Raw genomic sequence first — 19,839 nt, 5'->3', positions numbered from 1 at the left:
TGACGTCCCTCCCAACGGCCTTCTGCCTGGGTTTGCGGGACCGGATGTGAGTTCCCGCATGTGGAGTAGGGACTCAGACCAAATCACAGAGTGGGTCATTCCCTCCAGAGCCGAGGTGCCACTGTTGTGCGGTGGGCGCCTCTTGCCTGGCTGGTTGGCGGTGTTGCAAGCAGGGTCCACAGCGAAGTAATGGTGTCCATGATGATCCTCTCCCAGCAGCCTGCGTAGCACCCCCCCCCCCCCCCCCCCAGCACTCTGAGGGCCAGCCAGCAGGGAGGAACTTTTCAGGTCAGTCCCAGCTTGATTTCTCTATGTCTTTCAACCAGAGAGTGTTGTGTCTTCAGCAATAGGGTCTTACCATCGAGTTCTGAGGGGCAGCCAGCAGCAATGGCAGTGTTCACTCATACCTTTCCCCAGCACTGAGACTTTGATTTAGTAGCCCGTGACTTCTGGCAGCAGCTGTATGTACTCACACAGGGTACCTGCATTAAACTATTTGTGGCTTTGAAAATTGCCAAGAATATGATTTCCTTATGGCTGCTTCATATGTCTTCAGTTTTGATTGGCCCTCCCTGCTCTGCTCACCAGGCCTCCATCTCCTCACCTCCCTCTCCACGTACACCTCTACTCCACAGTTCCCTTCCACTTTCATACCAAATGTGCTCCAGGACCCCCCTCTCTGCTGCCCTGAGAAGTCATTTCCGTCTTCCCATATTGTTGGGATTTGTGTTCTAATATATGATCTAATTTGGAGAAAGCTTCGTGGCTCCTGAGAAGAATCTGCATTTTGCAGTGTTTGCCTGGAATACTTTATAGATGTCTGTTAGGTCCTTTTGACCTATGATGCCACTTAACTGTAATGTTTCTGTTTACTTTTTGTTTGAATGGCCCATCTATTATTGCTGTGTCGGAGTTAGTCTGTGACTTTATATCTTGCATGATTTGTTTTGTGAAGTTGGGTACACTGGTGTTGGTGTGTGTTTGCTTAGAATTGTAATGTCTTCTTCTTCTTTTTTTTGTAATGTCTTCTTGATGGGTCGCTCCGCAATCTTAATCAAGCAGTTTTTTAAAACTATCTTTTGACCTGTTTTGGTTTGGGTCTGTTTTCCCAGGCATTAGTGTTGCGTGTCTGCTTGTATCCTAGCTCTGACTACTTAGAATGCCATGTTCCGTCATTTTACCCTAAGGTAGTGTCTCCTTTGGGTGAGGCAGAGGCTAGATGGATCCTGTTTAAAAAACAGGATTTTAAAAATCCGTCTGCTAGTCTATGTCTGTTGTTTCACAGAATTTGGATCACTAACATTCAGAGTTACTATTGAAAGTGTATGTTCATTTCAGAAAGGAGGAGGAATTCTGAAACAGGTTATCGAAAAGTCAGTTCCCTGTATTACACAGAAAGGCAAGCAGATTAGATAGATAGATAGATAGATAGATAGATGATAGATAGATAGATAGATAGATAGATAGATGATAGATAGATAGATAGATAGATAGATAATAGATAGATGATTGATAGATGGATAGATAGATAGATAGATGATAGATAGATAGGTGATAGATAGTGTTACGAACTGCAGGATTGTAGTTAGAATTCAGCTGAATATGGTAAAGCTATACCTGGAAAAATCAAGGCATTCTTCCAATGGAACCCAAATCTCAAGGAGTGTTTGGTGTTATTTGGCTTTTAATATATCAGCTGTTTCCTACTATGAATTTCATGTGCACTTATAACTTCCCCAAGAACTTTTAACAGTGCATTTCACCTGAAATTCTTCTCAAGCATCCTAGGCCAAAACAGCAGTCTCCTGAATTAAGGTAAACACCCTTCTGGAGACACCACCTAGGAGACAGGGTGTGCTAGGTGCATAGCTTTGTTTCTGTGCAAATGAAGCTCACTCTTATTTTTGGTTGTGAGCCTAGCCTTTAATGACTGGGGAGATGGATGGATGGATGGATGGATGGATGGATGGATGGATGGATAGATAGATAGATAGACAGACATATAGATAGATAGATGGATGATAGAAAAATTACACGGCTAAATAATTGGCAGAGGAAATCAGTTTATCAAATGGAAAAGTGTGCTCATGGTTGGGAGGAAAAGAACAAGGTCGGTAACTTGAGGCAAACAGCTGAACTTACCAGACTGTCTAAACAAAAGCTCCCCACCATTGTTAACTGCCTACTCACCTGGCAATTACCTTGCAGGTCCAGATCCTTCCTGTTTATTAGCAGATCCAAAATCATTACTAAATTTGATGGGGACTTGTTAAACTGCAAATGCACATTTTGTAATATAAAACAGTGTAGCATATATATGAAAAAAAGAAGCACCTTTGTACATTCTGAAGACAGTCACAAAATTTACATGCACGAGAGCACTTCCAAGGAAGCAGTGTCCATATTAAACATCAGTTGTGAGGGGTTGGGGAGCTGGCGCAGCGGGTAAATGTGAACACATGAGGACCCGAGTTTGATCGCCCAGCAGCCTTGTGAATGTCAGCTAGGTGTGATGTCTGTCAGTGTCCCAGCCCTTGGGAAACAGAGACTGGGTCCCTGGAGCAACCTGCTTAGCAACACTAACACGAATTGGCAAGCTCTGGGCTCAGCAAGTAAAGTGGAGAGTGGTGGGCTAGAGAGATGGCTGAGAGGTTAAGAGCACCGACTGCTCTTCCAGAGGTCCTGAGTTCAATTCCCAGCAACAACATGGTGGCTCACAACCATCTGTAATGAGATCTGGCGCCCTCTTCTGTATACATAATAAATAAATAAATCTAAAAAAAAAAAAAAGAGTGGATAAGGAGGATACCAAACAGACTTCAGGCCTTGACACTCACATGCGCACTCATGTGTACACACACACACACACACACACACACACACACACACACACACACACCACCAAAATCAATGGTAATCAAAGGCAGTCCATGCCTGTAATCCCTGCACGTAGGAAGCTGAGACAGGTGGATCACCAATTTGAGCCAGTGTGGGCTAAGCAATGAGTTCAGGGCTATCCCAAGCTACATAGTGGGATTCTGAAATAAACAAACAGGCAGGTTTAATTGTAATTCTGCATACCAGCAGCAGATAAGTAGAGGTGTTCACATACCACTGTGGTGAGTGTAGATCAGTACAGCCACCTCAGAAGGCAGCTGGTGTCCGTTGAAGTGAAGCATATCCTTTCTCTGGTCAAACAATCCCTGCTGTGTTGATACTCAACAAAAGCATGGACACGCCACAGCAGAACCACATGCAAGAATGTTTGTTGCTACATTATTGGTAAAAGGTAAATGACTGGAAGCCCTCAGCTGTCCATCAGCAGTAGAACAAGCTGTGCTCAGTGGTGTGTGCCTATGATCCCAGCCGTGGGAGGCGGAGGCAGGAGGATCAGGACTTATGATCATCTATCTTCATTACATGGTGCCTTAGAGGTCAGCCTGGGCTACAGGAGACCCTCTTAAGAAACTGGAAATTAACCAAAAGAAAATAAATACATACATACATAAAGCCACACTAGCTGGGTGTTTTGTCTGCTTTTATGTCTGTGTCCCACCCATGTGCCTAGGGCCCTCAAAGGCCAGAAGAGGGCTTCAGATCCTCTAGAACTGGAGTTACAGACACTTGTGAGTCACCTAGTGGGTGCTGGGTGGGGATCCAACCCTCTGAAAGAGTAGCCAGTACTATTAACCACTGAGGTGTCATATCTCCAGCCCTCCATTGTTTCTTTATATCTAGGAAAAACATAAAGCATGTAAGTTATTAGCAGACCTTTAAAAAAATGGAATAGAAAAGTTATTTATTTATTTAGTTAGTTAGTTAGTTAGTTAGTTTTTTTTGAGACAGGGTCCTTTGTGTAGCCTTGGCTGTCCTGGAACTTGCTCTGTAGACCAGGCTGGCCTGGAACTCACAGAGATCAGCCTGCCTCTGCCTCTGGAGTGCTAGGATTAAATGAGTGCACCACAATGCCTGGCTGAAAATTAGTTTTGTTTTTGGAGACAAAATCTCACTGTGTAGCCCTGGCTGGCCTGGAACTTACTCTGTAGACCCTGCTGGCCTGCAGCTCAGAGCTCTGCCTCCTCTGCTTCTGAGTGCTGGGATTAAAGGTGTACACCACCATGCTTGGCCTTCCTCTACTTTTATGCTTTTAAATAGTGCTGCAGGTGTGTGTGTGTGTGTGTGTGTGTGTGTGTGTGTGTGTGTGTGTGTGTGCTTAGTAGTGAAAATGGATCACAGTTTTTAGTTCAGAAAGATAAAGTTTCAAGAAGAATTAAGCAATAGGTCTTAGTTATTAAGATATTTTATTTTCTGGAACAGGACAATCTCATCCTTTTTTTTTTTTTTTTTTTAAACTGGTGCTTACTAATGGGCAAAACCAACCAAAGCGCTGATGATTTTCATCCCTCCACTTTCTATTTAACAGTCACCTGGGTAACAAGAACTCAGCTTGTGCTGCTGTTTCCTCCTTCTCTCTCTCTCTCTCTCTCTCTCTCTCTCTCTCTCTCTCTCTCTCTCTCTCTCTCTCTCTCTCTCACACACACACACACACACACACACACTCTCTCTCTCTGTCTCTCTCTCTGTCTCTCTCTCTCTCTCTCTCTCACACACACACACTCTCTCTCTCTCTCTCTCTCTCTCTCTCTCACACACACACACATACTCTCTCTCTCTCTCTCTCACACACACACACACTCTCTCTCTCTCTCATTCTCTCTCTCCTCTCTTTCTCCAGTAAGCTATTGATCTTTAAATGTAATGGATGTGAAGTATAGGCAAATCTTTTCTCCTTCAGTTGTTGTTCCTTTGCTGAAACTGGGAAAGAATGAATACCTCCCTTCTTTTCAGTCCCAAGGAAGGACCTAGTGCCCGGCATGTGTTGGGCAAGGGCTGGACCCCTGAGCTCTGACCCCAGCATCAAACCGGGAAGGAAGTAGAAGCCATAGAAAGTGACTTTGTGAGGTGCACTGTCCCCGAGGGCGTAGTCGGAGTTGCTGTAAATGTGAGAGTAGGTCTGAGGACAATGCCAGTTGCTAAGGTACAGCGGCTTTATTCATATATTTTTCTTTCCAAAGTCAAAGGCCTTTGACTCATACTGTCTGCAGCATGTAATCTCCTTCTCTTTCTCCCCCAGAGCTTCCTAATTGCATTTTCAGATTATTTAATTGTATTTGTCCTTTGTACATAAATACACAAACTATTTGGAAATGAATTTCCCTTGGAGGCTGATTGGTATGGTGCTTATGCATGATGCCAGCCCCGTTAGGAGGTCACAGGTCTTGTAATGGGACCCCGAAATTAGGGGATCTCCTAGACCAGACCCTTTGGGCCCCCCTCAGCTTGGGATAGTACAGCTTTCACCCCTTTGCAAAGCACTCTGAAGACTCTGGGCTGGGGACCTGCATACAATCTGAAAAATTGACGTTTGTTTCCTCTAAAAATATAAACTGGGAGTTAGTCTTTGCAGACAATTAAGAGCTGCCTCGCAGGGCTTTGGTTACAGTTCTGAGCTGCTGATTAGGTGTTCCTGGTGGTGATTACAGGAAGCACAAATGCAATCATTTGCTGCGGCTTAATCACTCGCGTGTTTGAGAAGTTAGTTACCCAGAAAGGAAAACTGAAGCTTGTATAACTTCCTTTAGCCTTATTTTTTAATAGAAAAAAAATTAAAGAAAGAAAGAAAAAGAGAGAGAAAAAGGAGAAGACATTGTGACTAAATTAGGAATATTGGGTCACATAGGGTAAATTGTAGTTGAAAAGAGCCCCAGACCCTGGCAAATACATCCCAGCGGGCAGACAGGTTCTGCAGTAGAAGGAGAGATGAATGACTGCCCTCGCTCACAGCCCAGGACGGGCTTCCTCGGGGACAAGGAGGAGGCCTGGCTCTTTAACTGTGCATTTCCTTCCTTGGAGCTGGTGACTGAGCCCCCTCTATCACAGGAGGGGCAAAAAGGAGGGTAACTCTCTTTCCACAGTACTCAAAGTGGACAAGTAGAGAGACGGGGCAAGCGGTGGATGAGTATGGCTTTTATTTTTATTTTGAACAGGTCACACAAAGCAAGGAGAGAGTGGGAAGGTGTGTCTGGGCAACGCTACCCTCTTTTCTGCTGTGCAGGGTCACAGGCTCCCACTCTGACAATGAGGCGGGAGTGGATCTGAGATGATGAACCTGGGGTCACTGTGAAGGCATTCAAGAAGCCATGACGTCGTTGGGTTCAGGGACCGTTCTTCACACGAGTGCTGCCAAGGCTCAGCTGTATGGATTCCTCCAGAGATCCAGCTGCTTATCTTTTGTGAAACAATTTCACAGTGGCAGCTGTGTAGTCCTAATGATGTCCCTGGGCCTACCCTCTACTCTGGGGCTATGGATCTTTGCTGTCAAGGTGATTAGTCAGAGATCACCAAGACTATCTTGGTGTCAGCACCGGAAGTCGTGTGTCCTGAGAAGGCCTCCGTCGTCTCCAGGGCGAGGCTCACCCCGCCCTACCCACCCCGTAGCATCTGTAGTATGGGAGGAGGACAATGGGTTCCTGCTGCCCCTGTGGGCAGTGTTCTGCCCTCGGCCGCTGAGAAGGAGCCCTGTGTGTCTAGATAGCAGTAAACCTTAGAAGAAGGACGCCACTGCTGAAGTGTGCCCAGATGCTATGTTCTGGTGAACAGCCAATGTCTGTAACATGTGCAGGCTTAGAACAGTTCCTTCTTACAGCCTCTCCTCCTGTGGGCTCAGGTGGTGGTCTAGCTTCCTCAGGACCATGGTGAGTGGCTGTGGCTGGAATAGCCAGAGACTGGTTGATATGTTGTCTATGTTATTGCAGAACCTTGTCAGGGTCTTTGTATGGAAAGTTTAGGTTTTCCTGTGGCACAGTGGCCTATTGGCAGTTAGATACTTACCTGGCACTTCAAAGTACCAGAAGAAATATTCCAACCACCAACTAAGAAGCTGCCTCTGGTGACATTTAGGGTGTTAGAACCTATCATCATTTCCTTTTTTTTTTTTTTTCCCTTTCTGGTACTAGAGGTTGAGTAGAATACCAGCGTGCTAGGTGAGTACTCTATCACAGAGCTACATGGACCCTCGTGCTAGACAAGCACTCTATCACAGAGCTACATGGAACCTCGTGCTAGACAAGCACTCTATCACAGAGCTATCCCTTAGCCTTCTTTTTTTTTTTTAAATCAAATAACGTATTTAATAGTTTTAGCAACAACACAGAGATCTAAGCCCCCAAACATAAATGTCTAATGAACAAAATTGCAATATATTTTGTGTAGGAGGACTTTTCTTTCCAAACTGCCAGTCAGCTCTGTCCTGCCAGCCATTCCCAAATAACCACACAGAGACTTAATATTAATTATAAATGCTCAGCCAATAGCTTAGGCTTGTTACTAGTTATCTCTTATAACCCACATCAAGCCATATTTCTTACTTAAGTTCTACCATGTGGCTCATTGCTTGTTACCTCATTTTGTACACATCCTGCTTTCTCTCTGTGTCTGGCTGGTGACTCCTCTGACTCCACCCTTCTTCCCAGCATTCTCTCTGCCCTGAAAATCCTGCCTAGCTATCAGCCAAACAGCTTTTTACTAACAATGAAAGCAGCATATGTTCACAGAGTACAGAAAGGTTATTCCACAGCATTTTTCCCTTTTTGTTTAACTAAAAAAGAAAGGTTTTGCCGGGGCGGTGGTGGCGCACGCCTTTAATCCCAGCACTCGGGAGGCAGAGCCAGGCGGATCTCTGTGAGTTCGAGGCCAGCCTGGGCTGCCAAGTGAGTTCCAGGAAAAGGCGCAAAGCTACACAGAGAAACCCTGTCTCGAAAAACCAAAAAATAAAAAATAAAAAAAAAATAAAAAAAAGAAAGGTTTTAACTCTAACATAATAAAACTATAGATAATAAGAACAATTATTAAGCAAGAATTACATTTATAATTTTTTAATGAGCTGCATAAGCAAATACCCCAAACAAGAGTAGAACACACATAGTATAGACAAATAATTTTAAATTTTTATCAATAAACCAAAATCCATACCAATATAAAATATTTTGAGATTAATAGTTGCTTCAGGATTAAAGTAGATTTAATAATCCACCCCCTTTCCTATCATTCCTATATCATATCCCCTTTTTTCCTTTAGAAACAAATATTTGAATTTAACTTCTTTTACTTATTTATTTATGTATTTATTTATTTATTTATTTTTGGTTTTTTCGAGACAGGGTTTCGCTGTGTACCTTAGCCTTCTTTGTACTTCATATTTTGAGAGAGGATCTCACTAAGTCACCAGACCTGATGTTTCTGGGTTTGTTTGCCATAGGGTCTGTCTTTGAGCCCAGATTGTTCTTAAATGCAAGAAATCCTCATGCCTCAGTCTCCTAAGTGCTGGGAGGATAAGCATACATCACCATGCCCAGTATTTCCATCCATCAAGCACAGATTATGGGCCCTGCTTCTTACTGGTTGACATATCAGCACCACTTTCTTTTTTTTTTTTTTAAAGCTTTTTTTTTTTTTCTTTTTAAAGATTTTATTTATTTATTATGTATACAGCATGTATGACTGCAGGCCAGAAGAGGGCACCAGATCTCATTACAAATGGTTGTGAGCCATCATGTGGTTGCTGGGAATTGAACTCAGGACCTCTGGAAGAGCAGTCAATGCTCTTAACCACTGAGCCATCTCTCCAGCCCCAGCACCACTTTCTAAGAACATGTTAGGATAGAGAGATGTTTGAGCTATTTTGGAAGTACCACCCATCCTCACTATCTTGGCCTCAGAGATTTTGAAAGATTCAATTTTTATTAATACAAACAGTAAAGTTATAAAGATATAATTTTTCTTTTTTAAAAAAGATTTATTTATTTTTGTATATGAGTGCTCTATCTTCATGTATGCCTGCACACCAGAAGAGGGCATCAGATCTCATTACAGATGGTTGTGAGCCACCATGTGGTTGCTGGGAATTGAAAGAGCACTCTTAACCACCGAGCCATCTCTCCAGCCCCAAGATATAACTTTTCATCACCAATTTTATAAAGCAGTTTTCATTTTGAATACAAACTAAAAGGACATCCTGTAAATGTTTCTTGACATATCCTAAAAATCCTGCTCAATGAATATGTATGTTTGTATGTTTGTATATATATATATACACACATGTTCCCTCCATCCCACAAAACACCAACTAACACAGGTTGGTGTTGCAAAGTTCATGAGTCTTTGTAAAAAGGTATTTGGAGTGTGTGTGTGTGTGTGTGTGTGTGTGTGTGTGTGTGTGTGTGTGATTTACATGTACATATGCAGCCTGGAGGGTGGGAACAGCATTATTAGGTGAAGAAAGGATTAGTGACACAGGATGATGCAGGCTGAACAGAGGCATCTGGAGCAGGAGAGGGTGCAGCAGACACGATGACCAGATGAGATCTAAGGGCCGAGCAGTGGCAGTGTTTGGAAATGAAGGTGGCTCTGCAGAAGGCCTCACTGTAGTGTGGTCACTTGGCCTTAAATGTCACCACAGATGCCTGACCCAGGCTTCTACCTTCTTATCCCAGAGTTATGGGAATTGGCTATTGTTTTGTTGTTTGTTTTTCGAGACAGCATTTCTCTGTGTAGCCCTGGCTGTCCTAGAACTCACTCTGTAGACCAGGCTAGCCTCGAACTCACAGAGATCCTCCTGTCTTCCTCCACCACTCGCCCCCCACCCCATGACTGGCTGGCTGAAAATCGGCTAGTTTAAGAGATCAGCAGAAACTCAAATGCAGGTACTTGGGGAAATTTACTGGCTGTACAATTTTGGCAAAGTTTCAGGAAAACATAATGCAAAACTTACTTTTAATTAAATTATTATTTTATTAGCTTTATATATATTTAATATTGCAATTTCAGTTTTATGAATCTTACATGAGTTAAATTGTTTTCTTCCAAGCTCATATAACCTCATTGAAACATCTCAGGAATTATACACACACACACACACACACACACACACACACACACACACACACACACGCAGAAAGCTTATAATTCCAAGTCATTCCATGTTTTTTGTTCGTTTGTTTTGTTGGTTGATTGTCAGAGCCATTTCTCCAAAGCATTTATTATTTTATTTTTTAACAAAAACCATAACAAAATAAAGCATACTAAGATAAAACAGAAAACATCACTTTGAAGTTGGACAAGGGAAGCCAGCAGAAGGAATGAGCCCAAGAGCCTCTCGGTTCACACACCCGGGAGCCCCATAAAACACTGAACTGGAAGCGGTAGTATATAACGGGGGACCGGTGCAGACCGCGCAGGCCCTGTGACTGCTGCTGCCTCAGGCTCTGAGTTCATGTGAGCCTCGCTCAGTTGATTCGGAGGGCCTTGTTCTCCTGCTGTCCTCCATGCTCCCGGCTCTTACCTGCTTTCTTTCTGTCTCCTCTTCTGCAGGGTTCCCTGAGCTCTGAGGGGAGGGATGTGATGGAGACATCCCATTTAGGGCTGCGTGTTCCAAGGAGTCTCTCTCTCTCTCTCCCTCTCTCTCTGTCACACTGTCTGTGGGTCTCTGCATCTGCTTCTATCTGCCCTCTGAGGACGCCTCTCTGATGATGGCCGAATAAGGCATTGATCTATGAGTATAGCAGAATGTTGTTAGGAGTAGTTTCATCACTCTTGCATTTATTATTTATTATTATTTTTATTATTATAGACCGGTGGTATTTGGTTTTACTCTAGTTTCCTGGGGTGTCTTGTCTCTGGTTGTTGGGCTCCATCTCATGGAGTGGGTCTTAAGTCAAATCTATTCCTTGTTTTAAAATATGTTTTCTATGTCTATATTATAGGAATATTGCAATACGGTCCAGCTAGATTCTGGGATAGATTATCGGAAAAGGGAACTCATTCCTGCAGGGAAACTCTACTACCTGTAAGTGTTTTCTGTCTGTGTGTGTGTTTAATTGTCCACGCTTATGATTGAATAACTTACCAGGAAAAGATTAAGAAAATAAGTACTTTATTAGAACCTGAAAGGCTAATTCTGAATTTCATAATTTTTAAACAAAATGCTATGATGTTAACTTCTTCTCTATACTGTCTTAGCCGTCCATATTCGCATTATTTCCAATGTGTGACTGGGTGAAACCCTAATTAGGTTTTTGGGGAGGAGATGACAGATGGTCAGGAAGTAATGAGCCCCTCAAAAGAGGCTGTGATATTAAGAGAGTCTCTTCAGTGTGCTGAAGGAATTAATTATTGTGGACATCTTCTGACAAGTGTTCCGTCTCCGTCCCCTCAAATTGTTGCTGTATTTTGTCAGACAGTCTGTATTTACCGTTGTTGACTAACTCTCATGCAGAGCCCATGCAAAATGCATCGCGTATGCAAATACAACAGGGTATATCTTGAAGTCTTTTCAAAGAGCCTCCTGAGTGGGAGCAATTTATAATGATAGATGTAGCCAGCACATGAGTTAAGGCTGAGCAAACAAATACAGTTTGTTTGAAAATGTCACTCGTGAGAGCCCCGGGAAGGAAAAAGTGCTTTATAGACGCAACTGCTGTTCAGTATCTGCCGACCGCGATGGGGGGGTCTCGGGGACCACCTCACAGGCCTAATTGTAATGTAACTAAAAGGCATGTTTCTGGTAATTTAAATTTTGATGACAATGTGCATATGAGAGGCTGAGAAAACTTCTTGTCTTTGCCGCCTTGTAAGCAGAGTACTTACTGTTTTTGAAGCAGAAATTAGCCAGGAAAATCACATAATTAAAATTGCGTACTTTACAACATACCAAGGGGACTGTTGCACTTATATTCAGATTCCGAGATTGTTACAGAAGCGTCTTATCCACCCTTAAGTACTCAGTCTTTAAAGTACTTCATAATTTAAGACAATTCTCCTAACACCATTGTCCGCTTTCATACGGACGCCTTCTTCCCAGTTCCCTTTTTCTTGATGTTTCCTGGGTCCTTTGTTTTCCTGACATTCCTAACCTTCCTGACATGTTTTTACCTAGTTCTTGTTGTTTCAGATGTGTGGTATTATCAATAAATAGTTATTTCTTTTTTCCTATTTTTCAAAGGAGGCAGTTCTAATTCACTGTTTTTAGGCGAAGTACACTAATACGGAAGAATTAAGGTATTTCTTAGTGAGGAGTTTCTTCCTTCCTTTCTTTTCTTTCTTTTTTGAGACAGGGTTACTCTATGATATCTCTGGCTGTCTGGGAATTTGCTGGCTTCGAACTCACAGAGATCCTCCTGCCTCTGATGAAGGCATGCCTCACCCCCAGGCTTCTGAGGACTTTCTTAAGTGAAGAAAGCGGCCTGGGACACGGGTCAGTCAGCTCACTGTGTGGGCATGAGGACCTGGGTTCCAGAAGCTGCACGAGGCAGCATGCATTCATTAACCCAGTGCTAGGGAGGTGGAGACGAGGCTCTCTCTATGCTCACTGGCCAGCCAGTTTAGGCAAATCTAAAGTTCTAGGTTCAGTGAGAGACCCTATCTCAAAAACATAGAGGAGAGCAGTGATCGAGGAAGTCACCAGACATTGACCTCTGGTTGGTTTATACACGCACGTGCACACACACACACACACACACACACACACACACACACACGAGCGTGCACACACGCATGCATGCATGAAGGCACACAATTGCACGCACATATCTGCATCATGAAGTCTCTGTACTTCACTGACAGTCTTAGTGGGGTTTCTTGTGGTGAAGAAGCTGCTTTTGCTGAGAACATAGACATTTTTCTCTCGTTGACCTTACCCTGGGGTACCCAGTGCTCTTCCGGACAAACCAGGTGATTTGATTTTATTTTTAAACTTAATTACATTTATTTATTTTCTTGTGTGTGTGTGTGTTTATACACACACTTTCATGGATTCATACATGCATCCCATGGCATGTGTGTGGAGGTCAGAGGCAGCTTGTGGGAGTCGGCTCTCTTTTCCCTGTGTGGGTTCTGGGGATCAAATCAGGTTGTCAGCTTTGAGAGCAAGCGCTTCACCCCTGAGCCGACTTGTCTGCCCACAGAGCGAGGCAATTCTAGCATGGTGAGACTCAGTTCCATTCCTAAGACACGCGGCGGGAGAACACAGACTCATGTAACATCTCCAAGTCCCAGGAACCAGAGTGTACAAGGGAACCATGAAATACGGCAGGATCGGAGGCTCGGGGTGAACCCCTATTCTCTCTCACGAGGCCTCGGGTCAAAGTAAGAGAAAAATCCCCTTAGCTCTGCTTTAACTGGACTTCTTTTGTCTTTCTTTTATGGTAGAGAAGATTGAACCTGGGACCCCACAGACTGGGCAAACACTTTACCAAGCTCTGTTATTTTATCTTTTTTTATTATTTTAAATTACGTGTATGGATTTGTGTTGGGGATGGGTACGAGCCTGTGAATGCAGGCCAGAGGTGCCAGATTCCCCAGGCTCGAGTTACAGGTGGTTGTAAGCTGCCTGGAATGGGTGCTGGGCACCAAGTTCAGGGTCTGCCAGCGCAGTGCACACTTAGCCGCCGAGCAGGCCTCCAGCTCCTCTCCTTGTTTTCAGACTCTCGTTCAGTTGCTGGGCCTGGACTCGGATTCCCTCTGAGAATCTGAGACCAAGCAGGTCTTGAACTTGTGAACTTCCTGCCTCAGCCTTCCGAGTAGCTGAGAGTATAGGCCAGTGCCCCCCAGACGCAGCTTATCTCACATTTATAGAAAAACTTACTACAGTCCCTCTTGTAACAGACTCTCACATGCTGTGTTATTCTTTTGTCCTGTTAAAACATGTTTCTCTTTATTACTCTCCAGCTAAAATCTGCAATCTGTTTCTGAGTATGTGGGTCCAGATTCCCCCCTGTCAATTTCACTAAAGTCCAACCGCCTGCAAAACAGAAGCCTGCCTGCTCTCCAGGGGACACCAGCCTCTGCTGGACTTCCTTACAAGCAGAGTCCCGAACACATCCTTAATTAAATAGAATGTTCAGACGAGATGGGTGCATTCTGGGTGGTTGGGCTGAGATTGGAAATATCCATTAGGTCAGCACTTTACTTCAAGTTTCCAAAGACAATGAAAAATGTCCCAAGCTGGATCCCAAATAATACTAAAAACCACCAGAGATTTCATTCAAAACAACCCGCGAAGCTGACTGGGAGCAACAGCTGTCGTTCAGAATATTGTCTGCCTCCTCAGACAATATTCTGCACAACCTGTTTGCTGTGGTCCTATTGAGTTAGAAATCCCAGGGTATGATATTTGTGTGTGTGTGTGTGTGTGTGTGTGTGTGTGTGTGTGTGTGTGTGTTCAGTGAGTGTGCTCACATGTGAAGGTTGTGCTCGTTCCACGACACGCATGTGGAGGTCAGGGGCAGTCTTGGCTATTACTTCCTCCTTCTCCTTTGTTTGAGTCAGGGTCATGTTGTGCTGGGCCGCATGCTCCAGGCGAGCTGGCCCTTGCGTGAATTCTCCCATCTCTGTACTTCCTGGATTGGTATGGGAATGCTGCAGTTACAGGCACACATCTCACATGCTTTTACACCAGCTTCCAGGGCTCCAAACTCAGGTCATCAGGCTTGTGCAGCAACAACTGTCATCCTTTGAACCATCTCCCTGGCCTTTCTAAGAAAGTTCCAGAGACCTCTGACTTATCCCAAGTAGTTTTCTAACTCGGACAGACTTAGAGAAGTCAATGTTATTAGCCAGTTGGCTGCCGCAGAGAGTTTGAGTGTAAATGCTCAAATGTCCGCCTGGATGAAAACACCCCATCATTGTCCAGTCTTTCATTCTGCAGTAGCTGCATTTTTACTCCTCAGACAGGCACAGGCAGTTTCCTCCTGGAAGCTCGGTGACTGGGCATCAGAGGGACCCCTGTGTGAGAAAGGTGACGGCCTGTTGAAATCCAGGCCGCTCCAGTAAGCTTTGGATTTCCCGTTTGCATCTGGGTGGCTGCTCGGACCACTGACTCATTTCGAACCTTATGGAGCTTGTCAAGCATGGCTCTCTTATGCTTTCCCAAGAATTTACCTGCCTCAGGTGAGCTCTTTGGGGCCGGGAACAGACGGTATCATTTTGTACATGCAGTGAACACATCTTTCCAGCAGGAGGCGCAGCTGTGGACGGGCCCCTGGGATGCTGCCCTGGTGGTTTTACTGTCTTTTCTGCAACAGGAGGATCCACTGGTTTCCTGAAGAGAGGACTTCAGGTCACCTTGATCTCACATTAGCTGTTTGTTTTTTCATTTGCTTTTAGGAATGGAGTAATGTGGGGTTTTTGTTTGTTTGTTTTCCTGTTAAGTCTGTGGAAGGATCTAGAATGGGATGTTGCCTATTCACACAACACGTTTTTCCCAAACTCACATTCAGCCCCTATACTCAGCCCAGCAGCCATGACCTCATGAGAAGAATTGATTTCATTTTCTCTTCAATTGTGTGTATGTGTCTATTACTGGTAATTATTTGTGTGTATACAGGTGCATATCGTGTGTGTGTGTGTGTGTGTGTGTGTGTGTGTGTGTGTGTGTGTGTGTTAGTGTGCAAGTGTGTTAGGCCAGAGATTGGCGTCAGTTTCTGCCTCATTTTTGGGTTAGGATTTTCCATGCTGACCCTGGAGTGTACCACCTCCACAGGAATGGCTGGGCAGCAAGCTCCAGGGACCCTCCTGTCCCACCTCCCCCTCCCTAGTGCTTGAGTGACAGCTCACACCACTGCGCCTGGCTCTCCATGGGTCCAGGCGTCTGAACTCAGGTGCCCAGGCTTGCACCTTACCCACTTCCAGCTTCCAGCTGCTCATAGGGAGATTTAAAACCGAACAGGGGACAGGTGGCAGACCTGGAGTGTTTATGTACTCTATCTGAGTTCACAGATTGCCTCTTAAAGTGTTGTGTGGATCCTGACAAAAGAAACGGTTGACCTGGGTCAGAAACACGGGATTTTAGTAGTCTGGTACAGAGAGCAGCCTGGGTATTAGGATATGCTGTTGAGTTCTTGTTTCTGGGTCCCCTGGGGTGGGAGGGAGTTTTCCCGAGGCCCGGATGATTCCAGTTCAGGCTTTGAGAGGAGTGCTGAACTTGTGTGGACCCTGTCATTTTCCAGCCAGGAAGAAGCACTTCTGCCTTTTGTCTCAAGGGTTATCCTGTCTCATGGCTCAGGGTTGCTCATGACAAATGGAGCCCTGGAGAGAGTCAAGGCCTGTGTTCTTGGCACATCAGTTCAGTGTGGGGAGGAAAAAAGACCCACAGAGGACGGACTCTTTCAACAGGCCACGAACTTTTATTTCATTTGGCTCCCATCCATCAGTCGTCACCACCTCAGCAGCATCCATATGAAGCACACTGTTGGTTGTCTAGTGTCTCAAGACCATCTTAACTGCATGTATATATACTACACACACACACACATCACATACACACTACAGACACACTACGGACACATGCGTGTACACACACACACACACACACACACACACACACACACACACGTCCATCCTTTCAACAGACTTCAGAAATAAGTTTCTTCTTAAATACCTTCCCAGTGGAAGCTTTGTCTCACAGAAACTTTCAGTTTTCCACGGCAGAAACATCTCTTTCAAGAAGAGAATTATTTTGGTGACTGTATCTTTAAATACCATTTTTAAAAAAGCAACAATTGTTTGGGGGGAAAAAAAGCCCCACAGTGCTCTAGGGCTAGCGTTCTGTTTGAGAAAAAAAGATCTGAATGCTAAGGATGAATCTCATACCATACACCCAGTGCCGCACAGTTGAAAACACCCTGCCTCTTGCCTGTGATGTGCTTTAGAAATGCTCTCTCATTCTTCCACTGCGAGGACCACATCAGCAAGTTAAGAATGTTTCCTAGCTTCATCGCCACACCTTTCCACACCTAAAATCCCCTAATTTTTTTAAAATTTAATTCATTAATTTCATTTGCTTGGGTATTTTGCCTGCATGTATGTCTGTGTATCACGTGCATGCCTAGTGTTCTCAGTGGCCAGAAGAGGGCATCAGAGCCCCTGGAACCGGAGTTAACAGATGGTTGTAAGCCACTGTGTGGGTGCTGGGAACTGAACTGGGGTCCTCTTGAAGAGCAGCCAGTGCTCCTAACCATTGAGCCATCTCTCCAGCCCCTTGATTTTGATTATGAATTATGTGTATGTGTGTGTCTGTTTGTGGGTGTGCATATGAGTGTGGTGCCTACAGAAGTCAGAGCATTGTAATTAGAGTTACAGGCCATTGTGAGCTGCCCTGCATGGGTGCTGGCAATCCGACTCAGGTCCTCTGCAGGAATAGTATGTGCTCTTAACAGCTAAACCATCTCCCCAGCCAACCTTTGCGAAGTTCTAGTTTCTGCCTGGGAGGTTGCCACTCCCTTGTTTGGAAGGTGTCTGGGACATCTTGGGTCCATTTCCCCGTAGCCGATAATCACGTTGCAGGTGTTTGTGTCCCAGGCATTGGTAGTTGTAGTCTGTGTCTCCTTTTCTTGCCAGTTAGACAAGTTTCTGTTGCCTATTCGTTCAGGCCCTGAATCTCTTTCAATAGTGTTTTGTAGTTTCCAGTATACAATATGCTTTACAGTTCTTCTGTTAAATTCGTTTGTTAGTAGCTTATTCTTTTTATGCTCTATAAATGAATTTCCCCCCAATTTTATTTTCAATGTCTTTATTACTACTATAAAATGCAACAGATTTTTGCATATTGACCTTGCTGAACTGGTTTATTAGTTTCTTAGAGCTCCTGGAATTTTCTAAATACTAGATACTAATAAACCAGTTCGCCTCTTCCTCTACAAGCTGGACATTTTTGATGTATTTTTTTCTTGCCTAATTCTCCTTCCCAGAGCTGAGCTCTAGTACATACAGTATGAGAAGAGATGAGAGATGATAAGCCTTGTTTCTGGCCTTAGAGGAAACGACTTCAGTTTTACCATTAATTACACCATTGTCTCTGGGTTTTTCATAGACGTCTGTTATCAGTTAATAATATTCTTCTTCTTGATTTGTTGAACATTTTTGTCATGTCAGATTTTCTGAGATGCATTTTCTGTCTTTGCTAAGAGAACTGTGTGATTTCGGCCCATTGTTACATTAACACACTTGGTGCTACTAATTGATTTTAGATTTTAGATTAGCCTTGCATTTCTGGAATAAATATTTTCATACTCGTCAGCTTTCCATCTCTGAGCAGAACATCTGAGTCAAACTACTTAGCAGGAGGATATTCCTGTTTCAGCCCATGGCTTCCCAGGTTCCACCCATGTGCAGATGGCACCCCTGCCTTAGGGCCTGTGTCGAGGCTGGCCACCGTGGCTGGAGCGCCGTGGGGCCAAGGCAGCTGGGAAGAGGAAAGGAGAGAGGAGGAGGAGGAGGAGGAGGAGGAGGAGGAAGAGGAGGAGGAGGAGGAGGAGGAGGAGGAGGTCTTATTTGAGGGTACCCCTCTTACCTAGCTGCCTTACTAAACCCCACTCCCTAAGGTTCCTCTACCCCACAGTAGTGCCCTGAGCTGGGAACCATGCCTTTAACATGAGTTTAACAGCAGTGAGAGAGCGGGTGATTTGGGGGGACACTCAGCTCCAGACCATAACAATCACAGTGTAGAATCCTCTTGTACTTAGCTCGGTTAGGCTTATCAGTACTTTATTAGTGACTTTCATGGCCGTAGTTGGAAGAGATGCATGTCATTGGCTTTCTCTTCTGGACATACTTCAGTCTGGTTTTGATAACAGGATAACGCTGGCCTCATAACAAGTTTGGAAGGACCCCATTCTCCTCCACATCCCCCTTCTTGGTCAGTTGATAGTTGATTTGTGTCTTTCTAGGAGTTTGTCCATGTCTTCTAGGCTAGCGGATTTGTTAGTTCATGGGGCAGGTTGAATACCCTTATTTTTGGAATATTTGTGTAAAGTTTATGATTGAACACCCCTAAGCTAAAGTCTGGACTTTCAGTTTACAATTAATGTTATTATCTTATCATCTATTTCATTCCGACAAGGTTGATCATAACCTGTCATTCACTGTCTCCTCATAAATGCACAAGTCCACCTTGCAAACAGAGCTATATGTTATTACATGTATCAGCTTCCCGTTCCATAGCCCGTAGGACATAATCACACACATCGTTTTTCAAGTTTTTTAGCTGTTAAAACCATGGAAGTATTCCATTTGACATAATTTAAATGTACACTTAATTAGTAATTAATTGCACATTAACTCAAGGGCCACTGAATGAGAAATTAATACCAAGTGTGTGAAACTTTGAAACACCACCTAACAAGTGATACAGAGCAGCCACCCTCTTGTACAGACTTCCACACCAGCCAGACCAGTGGCCTGCGTGTTGCAGTGGCACCTCATTCTGCAGGACACTTTGGCTTGTTGTCACAGAAGAAATCTGGCCCATGATTCCCTGCTTAACCACACGAGCAAAAGTATCCTGCTGTAGATAATATTGTGTAGATGTACAGTATGTGAGCAGATCGTGTGCATACAACTTTTCAGTTTTTAACCTTCTCTTCCCCCACCCTGCTATATGACAGGGTCTCATTCAGCCTGGAACTCACTCGGTACCCCAGGCTGCCTTTGAATTTGCACAATCCTCCTGCTTCAGCCTCTTGTATTTGGGATCATAGGCGTGAACTACCACCATGCCCAGCTCAGGTACTTAGCATTCTTATCAGCTCGTCATTTCATCTCCAAACAGATCACAGATTGAACTGAAAGTCAGTCTCTAGGACAAGAAAAACCGATCTGGCAGAGGGCCCGGGTCCTTAGTTACTTGCTAGGGACTTTGAAAAAAGGCTCTTAAAACCCCCTCGCCTCTTTCCCTCATTATTCAACTTCTCGTTTATCTTTATTGTTTTTTAAGACCTTTCGTTCATA

General features: G+C 44.2%; 1 protein-coding gene across 5 annotated transcripts in view; it reads left to right on the top strand.

Moving 5' to 3' along the window:
- Positions 1–19,839, top strand: part of Afg1l (AFG1 like ATPase) — a 195,340-nt gene that overhangs the window by 131,899 nt on the left and 43,602 nt on the right. For 4 of the 5 annotated variants that reach the window (XM_052751532.1, XM_052751531.1, XM_052751534.1 and 1 more), the window contains one exon: positions 10,821–10,903. The exons of the other annotated variant lie outside the window; for it this stretch is intronic. In XM_052751532.1, coding sequence (XP_052607492.1) covers positions 10,821–10,903 — 83 coding nt within the window. The remainder of the gene's footprint in view (positions 1–10,820; positions 10,904–19,839) is intronic. 5 annotated transcript variants of the gene reach the window in all.

This window comes from Peromyscus californicus, unplaced genomic scaffold (genome assembly GCF_007827085.1).
Source record: "Peromyscus californicus insignis strain IS unplaced genomic scaffold, ASM782708v3 Scaffold_22__1_contigs__length_63687245, whole genome shotgun sequence".
Taxonomy (NCBI): Eukaryota; Metazoa; Chordata; class Mammalia; order Rodentia; family Cricetidae; genus Peromyscus; species Peromyscus californicus.
This window is presented reverse-complemented; position numbering and strand designations above follow the sequence as displayed.